The 20,343-nt window shown below is 39.5% G+C and overlaps 1 protein-coding gene and 1 long non-coding RNA gene across 8 annotated transcripts in view; both read right to left on the reverse strand.

Annotated features, from left to right (window-relative positions):
* Positions 1 to 867: 867 nt before the first annotated feature.
* The window catches only part of kirrel3b (kirre like nephrin family adhesion molecule 3b), a 137,815-nt gene continuing 118,339 nt past the window's right edge, over positions 868 to 20,343 (reverse strand). Inside the window, exons 8-17 of one of the 7 annotated variants that reach the window (XM_037268327.1) lie at positions 18,450 to 18,598; positions 18,239 to 18,366; positions 17,177 to 17,303; positions 10,849 to 10,949; positions 9,536 to 9,734; positions 7,391 to 7,498; positions 6,868 to 6,951; positions 6,462 to 6,571; positions 5,733 to 5,819; positions 868 to 2,845 (exon numbers count right to left, since the gene is read on the reverse strand). In XM_037268327.1, coding sequence (XP_037124222.1) covers positions 2,384 to 2,845; positions 5,733 to 5,819; positions 6,462 to 6,571; positions 6,868 to 6,951; positions 7,391 to 7,498; positions 9,536 to 9,734; positions 10,849 to 10,949; positions 17,177 to 17,303; positions 18,239 to 18,366; positions 18,450 to 18,598 — 1,555 coding nt within the window. In that variant the 3' untranslated portion in view covers positions 868 to 2,383. Of the gene's footprint in view, positions 2,846 to 5,732; positions 5,820 to 6,455; positions 6,572 to 6,867; positions 6,952 to 7,390; positions 7,499 to 9,523; positions 9,735 to 10,848; positions 10,950 to 17,176; positions 17,304 to 18,236; positions 18,367 to 18,449; positions 18,599 to 20,343 lie in introns of all 7 variants that reach the window. The other 6 variants (XM_037268326.1, XM_037268330.1, XM_037268325.1 and 3 more) reach the window with 6 other exon arrangements.
* On the reverse strand, positions 13,867 to 14,901 carry LOC119132832. Its single transcript, XR_005099948.1, has 2 exons — positions 14,220 to 14,901; positions 13,867 to 14,184 (listed from the first exon to the last, which is right to left on the reverse strand). It is a non-coding gene; the product is annotated as an uncharacterized LOC119132832 (long non-coding RNA).

Genomic DNA, 20,343 nt, shown 5'->3' on the forward strand with positions numbered 1-20,343 from the left:
AATTCACATACCATTTGTGCCAGTTTATTTATGCACAGGGATAGACGAAAGAAACCTAGGTTAAATTGCTGGCAAAATTGAGTAAGAAGTTCACTCTTGAGATCTGTACTCATTATGTTTAAAAAGCTGATGCATTTTGATTACAGTAGTTTCCCGACTATAGGTCGCAGTTTTTTTCATAGTTTGGCCGGGGGTGCGATTTATGCTCAGGAGCAATTTATATGCGAAATTATCAACACATTATTATGTAATTTCGCATGTTATTTTCACACTCCACCGCAAGAGGGCGCTCTCGGCCTGTGGAATAATCGGAACTGCAACTGATGATGAGTCTGATGTAAGCCACGTAGAAGAGGAAATGTCACATCTTTTACCTCCGGAGTTAGCGGAGTTGTTTAAAAGTGACACCGAGGGTGAAGATTTCATTGGATTTAGTGATTTGGAGTGACACGGATGGTTTGGTAAACTTGTTAGCATGTTATTTATGCTATAGTTATCTGAATAATTCTTAATATGTTACGTCAGGCAGTTCTTAGTTCGTTGTTTATGTGTCATGTAACATTAGCATACTGTGCAATTATTCAGTCTGTTGTTGCCTCTATTTTTATTTTAAATTACCTTTCAAGATGTTCTTGGTGTTGGATTTTATCGAATCAATTTCCCCCAAAAATGTGACTTATACTCCAGTGCGACATATATGTATTTTTCTTCTTTAGTATGCATTTTACGGCCGATGCGACTTGTACTCCAAAGCAATTTATAGTCTGGAAAATACGGTAAGTCACATTTGAATTAAGTTTGATGTTTCTGGACTCCAGCCACTTTAAACAAAATCACAATATTATGTCCATTGACCGACAATTATCATTAGTGACAGCATCAGTGATACAATTTATTTTTATCTGTGGGTCTTTTCTGTGTTTTGTAGAGCAGAACTCCAAAACTGCCACTTAATTATAATACAATAACAACACTTGACAGGTTCACTTTGAAACCTTGCTGTATGATTGCTTTTGTAGATGCAATTCATATTTATTCTCTGTCTCTACTCTCCATTAAGTGAATTCACATTTAGCATATACAGGGCAGAAACAAATAAAAAACAAAAGCACTCAAGCATACGGTAGACCTCTGCCATGGCTTAAGCATTTGTCATCGACAAAATCAAATTTCAAACTTTCTAATCATTTTAAATATTTTTGGAGGTGGCCACAAAATGAACTACAAACAATTCAAAATCATAGCCAGGCAGTTGAAAATGACCACATTAGCGGGTATCAAAGAAAAAGTTTCACAGAAGGCAAACTGAATAGAAAGGAGTTTAAATTTGACTCCAGTGATAGGCAGTAACATCTTAGCGTCCAGTTCCTGTTCCATCAGTAATACTCACTACACACAGCAATATAACCACAAAAATAAGAATCATCATGACAATATGTTACATTTTATTCAACGCATATGGCTGATGACTTCTGGTGCAGTGCAAGTTAGTTCATAGACTGCATTTGGTTCCACCATAGAGGATGCCACTCCACATCTACACAGGAGCTGATTTAGAATAAGCCCGTCTTGCTTAGTCAACACTTTAATTGACAAGAGTTCAAACAGGCCTCAAGGCAAAGTAGATATACGTTTTTGGGACAATGTGAAGCACAGTTCTCTCTTTGAGATTCAGAAAATAATTTACAGTCATTTACAATATGTACACTGATAGTCTTTAATCAGAGCGACAATGTAAAACTCAAGACGTGGGATTGAAAATGTGGTCTCAGCCCTTCTTTATCTTCTGCCTCAGTGGCCCAAATACAGCTCTTTCTCTAAACATTTTTGTGGGAATGTGGAGAAATGCAAGTTTTACCCAAGGAGGTAGCGGGTGGTGAAGGGTGTATTGCCACACCTAAAAACCTTATGCACATTCAGTTATTGTGCTTGAAACGACAGTACATGAAAGAGCTGCTCACACTTGTACTCTTTCTCTTCAGCACTGATAAGAATGATACTTTTTTTGGAATGACAATCTTGAAATGTATTTCATGTATTATTTTAAGGGAGCAGAATATCAAACAAAGCCTTGTGATATCACTTTCCATTAATCATCTAAATGATTCCATGTGGGATATCAGTAAAAACTCCATGTTTGGGCTGTCTTTGAGTTGGCAAACATTGCTGCTGTGGCACTACTCAAAATTATGAGTTTTGAAATAAAATAATGTGTGATTACGCAACAGGGCAGTAGAAGGCTTCTTGACCCACATTTGAAGTCTGAAAAGAAGTCATAATGTGATCAAGCTAGCCGTCTTCTGCACCTCCAGAAGAACACACAGTTTCGCATTGAAGGCTGGTTCACACCCTGTTTAAACATCCATCACTCACATCCTGGCTGTCAGACGTGGGTCTGCATGCGCTTCTGCAGAGGCCGGGTCAGGTCTGAGTTCTGCGATGAGGACTGGGAATAGTGGGATGACGAGGAAGCCGACGCTTTGCTGTCTTTGTCAAACTGCACGTAGCCGTCTGGCTTGCTGTAGCTGCTGACACTGCTGTCGCACTGCGTGTCGATAAACGAACTGGAATCGCTTAATGAGCCACGTTGGAATTCCCGCTCGCAGAGCTCAATGGAACTGCTGCCCATGCCCAACACAAAGCGTTGGCTGTAGTCATAGAGACGATTGGGGCCCGCTCCTAGAGTGGAGTAGATGTTGGTGAAGGACATGCCTGTTGGTACCCGCTGCTTGCCCAGGGTGCTTGTGTTTGTTGGATTCCTCCCATCAGTAGACTGGTTCCCCGACCCGGTTGGTGTCGGATGCTCCTTGAAGGTGTTGACACTGTAGTAGCCATTTGTGGGGTCCTATTTGGAAAGAGAATTGTAATGTTTCTTCTCTTGGGTAACTGTCAAAGCAAATTAAAAAGGGGAACTTAAAGTAACAGCACATCTTTGGCATAGTGTGTGTGGCTAATTGTTGTCACCTCAAAGCTCAACAGAAGCCACAGTCAAACTCATTGTAATTACCATTCAAGAGGGCAAATAAATTAGGACACTGCAATGTGAATCACAGCAAACTGTGTCAGGATTTAGTCAGCCCCATTCTAACCTTAAAATCATGCCTCTCGCTAATTAAGCAGGCCTTGATGATTCATAGTTTGGTATCCAATGTGTCACTGCAAAGTTCAATCACACACCAGCTTTAATTGGAGCTAAACACATTGCGGTGTCTGCAATCATGCGGGCTCGGCCCCAAAACGGCTTTTGCGCCTACAGTGGTGCCATCGTTTGTGTGCTTGGCTGCAGGCACCGCGCTGTCACAGCGGGTCCAGTTAGGGTGCGGGCGTGCTTGTGTGTGTGTTATCCCCGTGGGAGCGAATGTGAATGTCAGGCAAATCCCAAAACAAGAGCGCTCATAATGGGGGAAATGAGGGCAAGATAGCACGAGAGGATACTTGTAATGCTTGTCAGTATCAGACGGCGGACAAGGAGATTGTTTGTGGATGGCCTTTATCTCTCATTCACTATCCCCTTGGTCCTCACGCTTGTTGCCATTAAGTTGTGTGAGGGGGAAAATAATCCAGCCCCAGAGAGAAACAGGTAAGCAGGTAAATATGGCAAAAACACACCAGGGTGTCTGTGCTCGTCTGACCACAGTCTGCAAAATCCGCAATGGCTATATAGACAACCGTTGGGATGCTGCAGTGACTAAACTGACATTCCTCACAGGATGTAGCCTTTAAGAGACACGTCACGTCATCGTTGGGAATTGTTATGAGAGAACTTTTCTTCAAGAATAAATGCTTATTGAATGAATCTGCCTATCTTGATTTACGGATGCATTTAGATGAGAAGTTCTAAATGGGTTGGAATGGGCAGGGGGTAAACATTCATTCATTTTCTGGGCTGCATATCCTGCTGAGGATCACAGGAAAGCTGGAACAGATCCCAGATGACTTAAAGCAAAAGGAACGAGGTGGACTGATTTCCTGTCAATCAACAGGCTGACAACTATTCAGACTCCAGCCTCTAGGCAATTAATTTTGAGTCTTCCATGTGGGAGGAAGCCAGAATACCCACCGAGAACCCACATAAACACAATTAGAACATGTTAAATCCACACAGAAAAGACACATTTCCAGGATTAAAACACATTTGTATGCACATGAGATAAGTAGGGAAAACACAGGCTTTAAAGGCACCACACGCATGCATGCATGCATGCACGCACAAAAACACACACACACACACGCACACACACGCACACACTGTATTACTCCCTCTCTCCAGCAATTTCAATTGTCTTTGACATTTAAAGTGAATACAAAAGTACGAAAAAAAACAGTGTTTTGAAAATAGTAATTTTGCTCTCTAAGAAAAAAATAAAAAATATATATCTAAATTTTGACAGCAGCGGATAACAAGAACTGGAATGGCAACAACAACAAAATCACACATTTGACTGGGAGCATACAATAAAGTATAAAGTACTGTAAGTAGTGTAAAATGGGCCATGAAGTAGTATATCTGACTGAGGAAGCAATAAGAAAGATAACACCCCCCGACAGACACACACACACACGCGTGCACACACACACACACACACACACACGCACGCACGCACGCACACACACACACACATGCACACAAATGCAAGAACTTGCACAGTCTGCTATATCCCTTGTAGATTACTTACTTTTGTAGAAGTCATGCACTAAAGAAAAACTGAAGACTCAATGCCTTTTTCAGCAAGGACTTATTCATTCATGTCTGCTCATTGGCATGTAAATTGGATGAAAGGCAACAAAACAGCAACATTTATGGAGACATATTGATTGAAGAGTGCTTTGGTTCTATATGACCACACTTCTGTCATACAACTCCTCCATATGTGCAGGAGCATATTGACATCAAAAAATGTGCGCACACAGTGGCGCGACTGCCACTGATCAAACCAGAGAACTGAGTTACACTCAGCTCTCTGGTTTCTAGATTTAGCATCCTTGTCTGTTGTTACCTGCCAACAGTGGCTCAAGCTGTGTTGCTGTGACTCATGCTTAGTTTGTATACTGGCACAGAATCATGGTCCCATTTCCAGCTTGATTTTAACTTTTTATTAGGGTAAAAAGATTGAAGATGACTGTATATGGTTTGTGAAAACACTGCAACAATGTTTAAATACTCTTGCCTGTTTTTGCAACAATGGTGGGGAGGGTTGCTGGAAAAATTCCACTTAAATGATAATATTCCAGGGCTGTCATGAGCTGCATGTAATCTTTTTATACTAAGAAAGTGACTGCTTTTCATCAATCCCGTAGTACATGAATTAGAATGTCCCTCAAGCATTTTTTGGAACAATAATGACAATAAAGGAGTTAAATGTGATATTGAGTGGGATATGAAATGTTAATTCTAAGCTGAAGAATGCTACTTAAAGGATGACATCAGGTTAATTAATAGCCACAACCTGTCTCAGTATGCTTTCGGAAAGAGTCTAACCACATTTATGCAGTATATCTTCAAAGATTAAACCCTTTTTCAGTCAGGAGCTATATATTGAACCTTCATCTGATTATTAAAACTGGACTTGTAGGACACATTCTGCCTCAGGATCAGTCACATAGAAAGTACCATAGGTGAGACGTTAAAGCAGTTCTTCTTTTTACTGAACATGATTTTGCGGCTCAAAGGTATTCCTCTCCCACACTCTGACTTTTAGTGCCTTCATGCTGTCATTGATCAAGAGTTGTACCTTAATGTGCTGATACTCTTTCTCTTCCTCTTGCAGAACTTCTAGCTGCTTCAGAGCAGACTCCTGCTGGAACTCCCCACGTTCCACCTGCATGAATATCAAGCAGTCTGAGTTTCTCTGAAAATGCTTCCATTCAACGTACAAGAAAATGTTGCAGGTGGAAGAATCAAACTTTTAGCACTTGATCTTTTTCGTATTAGTCGAACACCTTCACTTGGGGCTGGAAGGTAACATTAATAATGTATACTTGGAAAAGTCTGCTCTTGACAAAGTGCTATTTTGTGCGTTGGCTTAGCTCATTTCTTCTGCGCAGAGAAAGACGGCAAGCCCAAAACCTTTTTCCCACAAATACCCCTACCCTAGAGCAGCATGCACAAAAACCTTCATCCTGGTATAGATCCAAAAGGGTTCTTCTATATCTTGCAGGCATATAGCTATACAAGTACACCCACTATTGGATTAGCCAGTCAGAATAAACACTGGAAACAGTGTTGCCTACAACATCATATCGATAAATTTAGCCTTTGAGTGACTACGTGTCTTTTTGTTATGGCCTTACTCAGAAAATAATGAATTCCACAGCTTTGCCCGGTATAGTACATTCATTATGCTAATTTCTGTTTGGAAAGGACATGCATAACTATAAAACCTAATTTGATCCGGATTCTATTTGTGACAAAAGAAGTCAAGAAAGGAAGAAAAGTAGTATGTTGTGACACTCACACTCACCATCAGTTGTTTCATGGAGGCGTGTTCTTCATTTTCTCTGGCGGCATTGTGGACTTTGTGCACAATTTCCACCCGGATGTCATTTTTTGTAGACACAGCTCCTTTCAGATCTGTCAGAAACAGAGGGCACATTTATCTCAATAAGCTCACATAAACACCATTTTGTATTTGTTGACATTCTAATTTCCCCTAGTGCGGTTTGCAATATGACAGATTTTAGCGACATCCCTGGGTTTGCGATAGTCTCCCCATCCCTCGAAAAAGAACAATACACAATTATTAATCACTTGTTTCCTGCCAACACAAGATTATCTGGTCCTGCATACAAATGCAAACTCACACAACCTTCCACGGTGGCTCATTGTGTTAGGGACAATGCTGATGATACTGTCGGATAAATTCTTACTTTCTGTTTTAATTTTGCTTGCAAGTTCTCTCTGGTGAGCACAGATGGAGACGGGCAGTGAGGGCATAACCAGGTGCGCTTCCTCTGTAGTATACAGACAATAGACATGCTGAAGGGACCAGTAGCACAGTTTGTTTGCTTCTTGGAAAGAGACACTTGCTGATTGTCTCAAACCTGAGTCACTTGGTACATGGGTGGGTGGCAGTGAACATAGCGCATGATGCAAATAGCCTCCGATGTGATGCAGCCAGACTGAGTTTGCGTGAAATGAGTCCTTAACACAATCTGGCTCATAATCTTTGCAGAACAAAAAAGATGTCCATCTTAAGAAGAGATCTCATCTTCCCTGGAGCGTGACAGTTTTGCTCCTGTCATTTATCTTTGTTTTGATCGCAGCTTTTGTTTGACTCAGTGAAAAACAAGATCTGTTACAATAGATGGACATTGAAGTGTGGAAGTGGTGGACTTAATGATATTTTGGCATGCATGTTTTCCTGGCTGTGATGATGACGAGCAGACTTACTTCTCTGGGAGCGGGTACAACAGAATGCTCCGATGGTGCCCATGAGGACGATGACGGCCACAAACGCTCCCACAGCGATGCCGATGATCACCGCCACGGGAAGGGATTCTATAATAAACAACAAGCCGATGAGAATTCATCAACAGAGACACCATAAACATTTTAACATGTTAGCACAGATTTCATAAAGCATTACAATAAAACTCTGTGCAAGACATTTAAACAACACAGTGGAGCAGTGCGAATTACAGCATTTAGACAACACAGTGGAGCAGTGTGAATTACAGTTCAATGTGCCTAACAAAGAAACATCCCTCATAAAACCGTGATTAACTGTGTGAGCAATATTTAAGTAAAATGTGAAACAAACTTAACCAATAATGAACTTTAAAACGATAAAAGACTTCAAATAACAATTAAGCATGCACATAGCGGCCCGTGTGTAGTTCTTCATTCAGTGTAGATGGGATTAAAAAAATAGTCACATAATATTATACAACTTCAAATATAATACGTTGTCCAACAATTTGCTGGCACAACATTCATGACGGTTGATTTGAATTGTTTTCCAAATTTTATGACTTAGCAAGGTTGCAGATCTTTTTTTTTTTTAGCATTGTTATTTACCACACACATGTAATAGGCCTCTAAGGCCTATTTTCCTCATTTTGAACTCGTCATCTACACATATGCAGTAGGCCTCTACCATGCCGCCTTAATTTCCTTATCTTGAAGTCATCATCCCACCGGTCTTAAGTCACAAGATAAATAGTATTCTTGGTCAGATATTTTGGACAAACCCTGTAAATCTCCCATTATCATAATTGTCCTCTGTATGCTAAATATCAGAATATTTGGGTTGGTTTTAGCATTGTCCCGAGTGCTATTTATTCTTATTGAGTGCCTTCTCAGTATTATCTTGTGTGCCAGTGTGTATTGGTTTAACCACAGCAGTCCTCATGTGTGTCTGCACAGTGAGTAGCCCACTGGAGGACGAGTAAGATCTCAAACCAGCGGGTAAACATCTCCAACATTAAAGGTCTTCATCAAACACTTTAATGAGGGCTGGAGTTTCCCACATTTATGACCTCCCTGCAATTTTAAACTGAAGCCAAACAACCAAGTGCTCTTCCTCCACCATTAAAGGCTGCTTAATGTCTCCATTGGTCAATGTCACTTGCACGTAAGCAGCATATAATTTATCATTTGCGATAAGTGGGAAGACTAAACAACCTTCCCGGTGGTTGGGAGGAAAAGGTCAACAGAAAGAGGTATTAATTTTTAAAAGGGTCTCTTAACAAAGAAAGAAGGAAACATTTTAATGTCTCTATTTGGGATGTTTTACTGGGCTGGCTTAACACAAGCGCACACATGATTACCGGAACATCTGTAGAGGAGTGGTTAAAACAATGGCATGTGACCGAAAGACTTTCATGTCTGGTTCCCTTGATGCGCGTAAACTCTAACAGCACAGGTGCCCTTGAGCAAACCACCTAAGTCCCTTAATTGCACACTACGTATTCCGTTTTAATGCAGGTAAAATGAGGACCCCAAACTAGCTGTGATGTTGTGAAGGCCTTCTAAAATGAATGAATGAATGAATGAACATTTTAAAACCATGAAAAGTGTGCACCATAGATTGGAAGATATTATTCATAGTTGAAGAGAGAAATTGTGCTACATTCTCTTTCAATAGACACAAAACTGTCAAGCTTTAGTGGAGCTAGATTATACACACATTTGGTCTTGTTTTACGAAGCTTGGGAAACGACATATTTAATGCAGGACTAAATGTTGCCTAGTAAAAAAAAGATAGTGTTGGAACTCCATTGATTTGTTAAACAAGTTTATGACTCATTTGTGGTATTCAGTTTAGGCTAAACGCTCACAAATTCTCACAAATTAATTTTTTAAAAGGATGTCCCAATTTAAGGGGTTCAATTAGCTACGCTGAATTTAGCTGTTACATTGTAACACCAGTCCATCTCAATCGTCTGATGTCATTGTGTCATGTACCACAGTAATGCACTGCTCCTGACAACAACACACACAAGACACTACGGAAAATTGGTCTCTACTAATTGACACCACATCCACATGAATTGGAAGAGAGGAAGATGGAACCTGTCGGACCTTGGCTCCCACCTTGTTCCTTAAGGCGTATGATCTCAGTGTCTGAGCCAAAGCTGTTCCATGCAGTGCAGTTGTAAATGGTTTGGAAGTCAGCTGGCACAATATTACTCATGGTCAGTGTAGAAATGACTCCTTCCTCCGTGGTCACCGTCTCCACGGTGTAGCGACCGGATGTTCCGGACTCCAACACCGTCTCTTTCCAGGACCAGGCCTGCGAATGGAGAATGCGTGAGGTAAAGTGGATATCTGTATACTTCAAAATGTGTGTTCTAAGTGCATAAGGACGTATGGAAGAGGAATGACTGAACATAATAATGACACGTGGAAGGAATTGAAGCAACAACAAAAGGGCTGTAGGCCAACTCAGCTTTCTATTTAATAAAATGCTTTTCAGTCGCAAGGATGTTACTCTGTGGAAATCAATGTCATTTGGTCCAGCACGCTGACCAAGAATACAAACACTACAGTCTGATAAATTGCTATGTCATTTGCTTTGCCAAAGATGTTTGCTCACTAGACATTCCAGTTGTCATGTTGGTGATTGCTGTGCCCCCTGAGAAGCCCTAGGAGGTGCCATGTCTTGACCTATATGTTTCTATTGTTGATTAGGTGATTGGGGAAACCAGTGGTGACCAGGAGTTTCTGGGTCATTCAAAGAAAAGCGAACAGAATCGCTAAACAACATCATCGTTTAAAACAGTTTGGTTCAGTTGGCTTTCATTTAATTTATTTACTGGAATAAAATATTCTCTTGAGTAATTCCTTCATAACAATGATCTTCATATATTTTCCATTTTGTTGAAATCCCTGTTTTTGCCTTAGGACTCATTTAATGCCTTGCCTGTTATTTAAAAATGTGACTCGCTTAGCTTTGAGAAAATAAGGCCAGTGTTTTATTAGTCTTTGAGGTGAGTTTTGTCATTATTACAAAATCTTTTTGTGATAAGGAAATCCATATGATCCAAACATTTTTTTTTAGTTTTTTAATATCTAACATACACCAAATTAGCTGATTTTCCTTTGCTTGAAATATGCACACAAACACATGCACATTCACAGACACACATACAAGCAGGTATGCTTGCCACATTAATTATTAGAGCTTTGAGAGCAGCCTGTTTATATTAGATCCATAAATCTTGATGGGATCCTCGCTAACAAAGCATGCATGTAAATCAAACGTGACACAGCAGTTTCAACCTTTTCACATGTGATAAATGGTTATCATAAAACTATAATCTTATTTAACATTTTCTCTTCAACAAACGGTTATGCAGCAGCGTTAGATAAGACACAAGGCGTCTTTCAAAAAGAAATGTACTCACAATGCGGTCTGGAGGTGGAGTGCTTCGAATAAAACATTTGATTTGTCCTTTTTCTCCGTGCAAGGCTTGTTGTGTCTGAGTGCTGGAGATGGTGGGTGGACCTGTGTATATTCACACAAACCCACAAAAAGGATACAAATAAAACATTTATATATGATAAACCATCTGATTTGACATTTTGGTCTAATTATTTACAGTAACAAAAGTATTAGTTGAAAAAAGAGTCGAATACAGCAGACTGTGGGCTGAAATGAAAAACTTTGCCCTCATTTAATGTTGAATTCATTTTCTAATAATTCTTTTTTTGCAGTGTCTTCATGGTGTAACCCAGGTAAACTTTTCATGTTTTCCGAGCAAGTTCTCATGGACTGTGATTGATGAAGTCTTTCTTAATTCAGGACTCCATGGAAAAGATGTATTGCAATGTCTCCTCCCATTGTATTGTCTATCCAAGGACATGCAAGGACTGAATGAAGGGCATAAAACTTTTTTGATTTATGGCTTGTTTGACTTCTTCGCCAAGAAAAAGCATACTGGGCTGCAATGGTGCAGCATCTCATGGTGTAATCGGAATATCACAGAGTCAAGGAGAAATACTGTGTTGCATATCCCTGGAGAGATAAACAAACTGCTGTGTTTTACCATGTCTTTTACCGACAAACAAAAAATGTGAACCTGTCTGCAGTTTCCTTGAATGTCATGTTTTTTAAATCATTAAATGAAGATGTCAAAGTTTTAGAGATCTTGCCTGAGCTGTTCAGCCCAGCTGGACAGTCTGACATTTGCTATGTGGGCTGTTGACACCAGGTGACCACACTCATTGAGATGTCACACTTGACTCAATTCCTCCCGCCTCGTTTGTTTTCCACTGATTAACTATGTTTTACGTAGTCGCATTGTGACAAGTTTAATCTGTGCTCGGTCTGGCTGCAGCATAATTCAGTTCCTGAGAGGCTGGAAAAATGACTCAACAACTATTTTGGTAAATCTCGCCTGCTCGCTTCGTGCCAAGCAGAAGTTTTACATTTCAAAAGAACCTCAAGTGACACCATCTCCCGCTCCATGCTGGAGAAAGCAGAGCAGATTTTCCAATAGAAAACAAGACAAGGACATCATCAAACATTTAGCGAGTCTCGAGTGATGTTTCAGGTTAAAGACGTGTGTTTTGAGGGGTGGTGCATGAGGCTTCTTGTTGATTAGTGAGAACAACTCGCTTCACTTGCCAACCACCTCCAAACTCTCCGCCAGCTCTACACTGATACATAATTGCAGTTTATTACCTGTCTCTTATTAAAATGTATTAACATTTTAATGAGTTGTTACCAGATGGAACCTTGGCATGCGACTAGAAGACTGCAAAACGAACATTGCCATTGACTTGAGAAATCCGTAGAACGAGCTTGTCTTTTTTTCCAATGATTTGCCTCTAAGGACCTGCAGCCTATAAACATAGAGCAAGATCAATTTCTTGCAGGCAGCAAATGGCTTAGGGTCTGAGCAAAATAAAGGATCTATTCTATGGATTGGTCTTGCAAATGAGGGGCATAATTAATGTTATCTCCCTGAGTCAGTTCAAAAGTGCGTCGACGTTGAAAAAACAAAACTCAAAACACTTTATCATGGCAGTGGGCGGCACTACACCACATCAATGTTCGCAGCAGGGGAGGTCATCAAAGTTTGGGCAGCAATTTGTCATGAACACAGGAGTGTACATTGCAATCTGATTACCTAACCTCTGCGTGGGTGTCAAAAGGCCAGCACTTATATTTCCCATAGAAAACAAGCTCTATCTTCGAAGCGAAAAAGTGTTTTTGAGTTCGATTTTGTTCTTGTGAAATAAGAGGGAATAAAGCAGGCACGGAAGAACAAAGCTGTCTGGTACATGGTGATGGTGGCCACGGAGGAGGAACGGAAGAATCCTTTGTAACAGGATGCTGCCAGCATAGAGCTAAAATAGTAAGAATGAGCTCTATTAAGTGATGAATCACAATAAACATTCAGTTCAATTTTTGCAAATTTAGTATTCTTTCAATCACAAACTGCTTTGCATTTTCACAGTAGGCTGAATGTATATAATACATGTAACCATGGTGTTCACTGACATTTCAGCTCTTCAAGCAAATTATGAGCATTTTATATAATTGTGTGGTTCTTGAAATGGTGCCTAATGTTTATTCATGCCATATAATCTCACTTTTTCAATTGAACCTGGAGTAGGGTGACGTACATACATACATCTATTATTTTTCTATACCACTGGTTGCTGACGTACGTCTATCTATTATTTTTCTATACCACTGGTTGCTGATCAATCATTAATTTTCACATTCACCCGTATGGATCATTTAGAATCCTCAAGTCACCTAACTTGTATGTATTTGCAATGAGGGAGTGCTGAGAAAATGCGAACAAGAAAACATGGTAATGCCACACAACGTCCTGAACCAAGACTTGAACCTAGAACATCTCGACTATAATCATTTGTGTGCCTGACAGACATTCAACACGGATTTTTAAGCACAGAAACAGAAATGATTGACCAATATGCTTACAGTTGTCTGACCAAACAATATAACTAAACATAAAATTAAGCGAGCATAGGTGGTGCGTAACATGTCCCAGAAACTCTCAATAGGTAGTACTATATAGCTGTGGCATGTTGGGTAAAGTTTTATTTCATTTGTTGAGCTTCAGGGGATATCTACTGGAAATTGCTATTTATGGAAAACTGTATTGCATACAAAGACAATTACCGTAATTTTCGGACTATAAGTCGCGGTTTTTTTTCATAGTTTGGGTGGGGGGGCGACTTATACTCAGGAGCGATTTATATACATATATATGGTTTTTTTTCACTTTTTTGGGCATTTTATGGCTGGTGCGACTTATACTCCGGTGCGACTTATAGTCCGAAAATTACGGTATATAATAAAAATAATTATAGAGAATATTTTCGCTAGACTTGTGTGCAGGAGAAAATCTGTTAAAATTCCATAAAACCAAGTGGTTTTCTTTTTCTTTTGCTGCTCTCCTTTTTCCAACCACAGTTGAGTTCATGAACCAATTGTATTATTTGACTCTTCTAGATGGCAGTCATCATTTAATATCAGGCTGAATCCACACCAACTTGCCATTTTATAAACCCCTTTTGTTTCAACCGGAAAATGCCATCTAGAGGAGCAAATTTGAAGCTTCACTATCCCATCATTAGCTGAAAGTTTCAGCTCTATTTTGAAAAATGACTGTGATCTAATGGAATAAATACTCAACAATTGGCTCATGAAGCATTTTGAAGCTTCATTTTCCAATCACTATTATAGTTGCACTTCACACAATCTTGTCAGAGCAGCAGTGCATACTGCTCCTGCCACACGCAGTGAGTGTATCATTCTTCTTGGTCAAATATAAAATACACCTTAAATGCACTTTTCACCTTCATTAACTTGCTATTTTCTTTCATGTGTGGGATTAAATAAGTTTAAAGAAGGTTGAAAAGCTCATTAAAAGTCTGTCAAGCAAGAAAAATGGCACGAAATAAAAGATTTATATTGGCCTGATGCTCTGTGGCGTGGGATTTTGAAGACCTCCTGTTGACTTGCTGTGATTACACGATCTCCCCTTAGGTTGTTCTTTCAATCATTTTATACACTTAGTATTTACACAAACACACTTGGAGTTGAGAGGAAAACGTATCACATTAACACCTATTGATATAATATGAATATATGGCATCTATGTAAAGAAGATCTTTTCAGTCTTCTGTAAAATGGCTGTAAATGAGCTGCACAGACACTACAGATACTATAAGATTATCTGAAATTATTAAGCGTATAGTATTTAAGTTTAATAAACCTTTCAATTTCTGCTCTTGAACCCCCCCCCCCCCCCCAAACAATTTGATACACATGTCACTTGTCTATTTAAATTACAAAAAAAAGTCTCAGACATGTATGATAATTAGTTTTCGCTTTCGTGGACAACTACGTAATTTGGATAATACATACAGCGGAGAAGCTCTCTCTAAGTCAAACTCAAGGCCCGGGGGCCAGATACGGCCCGCCATATCATTTTATGTGGCCCGCGAAGACAAATTGTGCATCAAATTCGTCTGATTTGAAAACGAGTTATTGGTTTGTTTGTTTTGTAGCTTTTACTGTACATAATATGAGGTGCTCATACATTTATTTGGGTTGACAGTCATAATGGCCCTCCGAAAGAAGCTATGACTACAATGCGGCCCGCGATAAAAATGAGTTTGACACCCCTGCTCTAAGTATTTGGACAATTTTAAGATAGAAAAAAGTTAAACAATGAATCAATTATCAAATAATTGTCAAATGATTTGATAATCGATGAGTTGACAAACATGGATGGATGTGTCCAGCCTTCTACCATGTAACCTCATTTGAGGTGCCGATGAACAAATTCACTGTGAGTGTATGAGAAGAGTAAGCAATATGTATCCATTAGTGACTTCAACATAAACTGCCTCCCCTGCTCACTGTTTGATTCTAATTAAATTAAAGTCTTCCCCAGGGAAAATCAGCAATCCTTGTGTCGATGCGTTGTGCCACAGTGGGAGTCGGCAACACAAACGCGCCACAGAGGAGTGAGACAGACGGAATGACACATGCAATTTAAATGAAGTCGTTAAAGGGCTTGGAGGATCACTGCGGGGAAAACAAACAATAAAGAAATTTGAACGTTCAGCTGAGACTTGAGCGTTACACCATTGACTCTGGTTGTCGCAGTGGTATCATAGTCTGTATTATGTCAGCGGAACTTTGTGAAATTGGAATAGATTTTTGCACATCGAAAAACAAGGTAAGATTTTTTTTTTTCGTTTCCTTTTTCTGTTTTCTCCACGACAGAGCTGCTATTTTTTGTGTTAACTGTGTTTGCTTATTTCATAACTCGTCTTGAGATGTGATATGAAGTAATTTTTAAATAATGACTGCACTTCAACTTCAATACATATCTCAATGTGAATAAAAAGATTCATTTTTTACCATTCTTTGGCAGGAATCTTAAGTGCCTTTCTAGTTATTGAAGATACTCGGGTTATGGGCTGCTTGGAGAAGCTTGCCCTAATCCACAGTAGCAAAACTGTCACATGTAAACACAAGCACGGTGTTTACGCTTTTACATGTTGTACAATCAAATTGGCCTCCAGCGCAAACTAAAAATGACTTGAAATGCCTCATGTGGTTTGGGAAATGAATGTCAATTATTCAGGAGGGCCAAAATTAATGTGAGAGGTTTTTGAATGTCAAATACTAAATCAGGTAAGACGGGGGTAAACACAGCAGATTTTAGGAATAATAATAAAAAAGGCATTCAAATCTCACTCGAGCACACTTTGTAAAGACAACATAAAAATAATCTGCTGCTTGTGTTCTTCCCGAGGACATTTGGAGTTGCACTCCATTGTAATCCTAATTAAAACTATCCATCTGCTTTCTCCTTCTCATCATGTATTCTGTTTACTTATTGAGGCTATACAGCGGAAGGCCGCTGGTAGATTTCATTAAGTCAAAACAATGGAATTAGTCATGACTTTGTCAGACGCCTCATCTTGCCTTCACTTCCAACCATATTGATGGCGGTTCAATGAAAGTCCCGGTTTTCATCTGGTGCTACAGGGGGGGATTCTGTCAGCCCATTCCTTCTGATATGCAAAGCTAACATCTGAGTTTTGAAAAGGAAAATCCCCATACATTCCATTTTCTTCTTGATGTATTTTCATCCCCAAATCAGCACATACTTGCTTACAGGCAAACACTTTTGTTGGCTTTCAAAATGTATGATACATTGTCAGCATTAAGTACACATTCTTTTGGAAGACTCTGAAAAAAACAACCATGTCATTTCAGCAGCATAATTTCCGAGCAGATTTACCATTATCCTAGGCTGTTTTTGCGTGGACCACCTGACAAATAAGGGACACCGAAGAGTCCATGCCCTGTTCCCAGAATACCAAGCAGCACTAATGAAGTCATTTGTTTGATGGTTGCCAGGTCTCCCACCAAGGCCAATAATTATTAGTCTGTCAGTGCCTCAGCAAAAGCCGTGTCCATGTGTCTCTTGCGGATTGTCTTGGAAATTGTCTCCATTTATGCCCTGACCATTTATCCCCACCAGACTACATAAACCAAAAGTTGAGATGCTCTCACAATCTGACAAACTTTCAATATTTCTATAAGATCTCTATTATTAGAGCACAAGGCGATTCAACAATTAGTTTTAGAATGTGTTATGAACCCTGAGATTGACATGCATGTTTTTTTTCTCGTAAATTACATGTGTCCAAATACTGTATACATCTTACCGTTTACAGTGAGAGCAACTTCCTTCTCCCCTACGCCAACTCTTGGGACAACAGCACGACAAAGATATTTCCCAGCATCCTCCTGCCGCACTGATTTCAGTCTTAGAAGGTTTTCATTGCTAAGGGTCTGTGACTAATATGAGAAAAAAATATAAATAAAAAGCGACGTCAATACACAATACGCTTCCAAATATGAAATAGTAATAAAGGAAAATTACAAAGGGGGGGGGGGGATGCATTGCAGCATGTGGACTATTGGCTACTATAAAGGGCACCTCTTCTCAATTATTAAAATCCAATTTAGGTTCTAAGCTCAGTGAAATAAAGGGGTTCTTGCTGGCCTTCCATGATGAGAAAGAGAGATGGAATGAGTTGGAATGTGGGGATCAAACCTATAAATAACATGTTATTGGAGGTCACCAAAGAGTTTGGACTAATGACCTCCAAGTTTCTTTACAAAACAATGATGATGTCAAAGGCAACAAAACATATTTACTCCCTACACAACTACGCCTCGTATACCCCTGAGGTTGCTGACCCTGCATGTTTTTTTCTTTAGCTTTTATCAACACTTATTGAAAAGGAGGACGAGCCTCAGAGGGGACATACTGTGATATGGAAAATGAACTCTGAAACAAAATATGCATTTTGCTATCTGCCTGTTGCCAAAAAATGTGTGTTATTGAGCTATTTCTTTTCTTAATTTCCGTAGTAACTGACATGATTATCATTTTCAAAAAACACCCTAACGCCACAATCTGAAATATTATAAACACTAAGCCAAAAGGTAAGCTGCATTTTGATTTGGGGTGAATAAATATAGGCAATATATTCTTAGTAAAAAATAGTCAGTATGTGATTTCCTCAAAATGTCCACAATATTGTATTCTAAGTGGGTGCTTGCTTTTTCCCCTACACTCTGGGCTCAAGTTAAGAAATCGTATTGAATATTTTACTTCCAATATTGCCCATGTGGTGAAAACAGTACATATTGAAATGAAACAGACATTTGCAAGCATTCTGGATCAGATTGTGTTTGAGTTTGAGAACAACAACACTTACCACTGCAGCACCTCTCTTGTACCACACTATGGTAAGCGAGGGATTTCCTGTCCAGGCACAATTGAATACAGCATCAGATCCGAGGTCCACCTGCAAGGACTGAGGCTCTGCTGCCATGCGAGGCCCGACTGTTGAGAAAAATACCACAAACTTTATGATCAGGCAAGTAAGAAAAAACCCCAGAAAGGCACGTTTTCAAGGTAACACTCACAGTAGACATCGACATTACGGCTAACGTTGGTGCTGCCAAGTTGGTTTGTAACTGCACAGGAAACTGGCTCTGTGTAGAAGGAGTGGTCCACAATCACCTCATACGTGTCGCCGGAGACCTCCTTTATTATACTTCCTCCTTTGGCCCACCTAGTAAAATGATTTGAAAGGACGGTGAGGAATGGCAAATGGAGTAAAGAAAAGTGGGGAAAAAAAGCATTTCAACTGTTTTTATTCACCTCTCTTCAGGTGGATATTTCTCTTTCTTTGTGTGAATAGGAGAATGTTTTACTATGCTGGCCATGCTACAACAAGGTCCCTGGCAGCTAGGAGCCATTGGACCATTTTCGATACAAGCCAGGAAGAAAAAAAACCCTCATAGTGAAGAATTCACAGTGCCACCCCCTAAGAAGATTTACAACTCTTATTACTGTATGTGTAGGAAAAAGGAATATGTTCCACAAAGTTGCAGTTGCACCTGAAATGTTGCTCCCGTTTTGACTACTTTCCTACTTTAGGTCAGTCAGACATTTTTAGCCCAATGTGTCAGGAATTTATCTGATTTTTCATAACAATATGAACAGTACAGTTCAGATATTTTCCAATCCAACCCAGGACTCTGTCGCATGTTTGGATATGTATCCGATATGACTGTCGTAGGATGACCTATAGGTCATCAAAAAGCAAAACGAAACAAAACACAATGTCTTAACTATACAGACAGGCATAAAAAGCAATGACATTTGTTTTGTAATATACGTAAATGACAAGGTCAGATATAAAAAAAAAAAAAAAAAAATCTGAACAGGCTGTCTTGCCCTTCAGTGTGACTGTAGCCATGGAAGCATCTTAGACATTAGTGCAGTAGTCAAAGAGCCAAAAACCAACCCCAGATGTCGCAAAGTCACCTGTGTGGAATGTTAATGTAAAGAGCTTCACTCTAATTTCAATTACAAAGATACTAGTTTGATAGATGCAATCAATAACAATGGCATCAGTGTCGTGTATCTGTAGCACGGCATGTATTTCTGCCAATATTGAGAGGCAGAAGCGTCCCAGCAGAGGGAACTCTTTTGTTCTCCATAACTAAAGTGGGGCCAGGCTTGATTGAAACGCTATCATATCAATGAGACAAAAAGATGACCTCATTCAATCACTAACTAAATTTCAGCAGGATATTAATTGAGCATCAAAGGATTTTCTTTTTGGGGCAATGTATCTAATCAGTCATGTTCTGGTTACTCAGTCACACTGGTCGGTTTTGTCCAATCTTGCCAAAATATATCGGCCACTGCATGTACTGTACAGCATAAGGGAGTACATGGTTTTGGGATATCAATGTTTTGCAAGTATAGATATGATGTTTCTCCAAGGTTTAATAGAAATGTGTCTGCAAAGAAATGTGTCAATGGAAGAGAGACACTGAATCATTGAAGAAGAAAAAAAGTCAGTGATAATCACTAGAGATGATTTAATTTGCATTCCTAAATGAGTATCATCTCAAGCCGTTTTAATGACAACGATGATAAAGATGATGCCAATGATATAATTACATTCGGGACAATAGTGACAGTGCTAAGGATGATCGTGGAGATGATGGAGTAATTGGTGATGACAGCAGTGTTATCAATCTTGGTGCAAATTACTCTGAGCAGGAAGTTGGAAATCATTGTGGAAACAGTAATTCAGTGAGTCCTATTTGGTATGTGCTGTGGAATTTTCAACTGTCTTGAAATCTACAGTACGCAAGGTGTTTCTTAACTTGGTGAAATTCACAATAATTGCAGCATCTTCAGTATTTTTCTCAATGCTTTGACAGCTCTAAGGGGAAACTGTTAATAGATAATGACATTATTTTTAGGGTTACAGATAGGACCTAGAAGTAAAGTGTGCTA

Source organism: Syngnathus acus, chromosome 13 (genome assembly GCF_901709675.1).
Source record: "Syngnathus acus chromosome 13, fSynAcu1.2, whole genome shotgun sequence".
Lineage (NCBI taxonomy): Eukaryota > Metazoa > Chordata > Actinopteri > Syngnathiformes > Syngnathidae > Syngnathus > Syngnathus acus.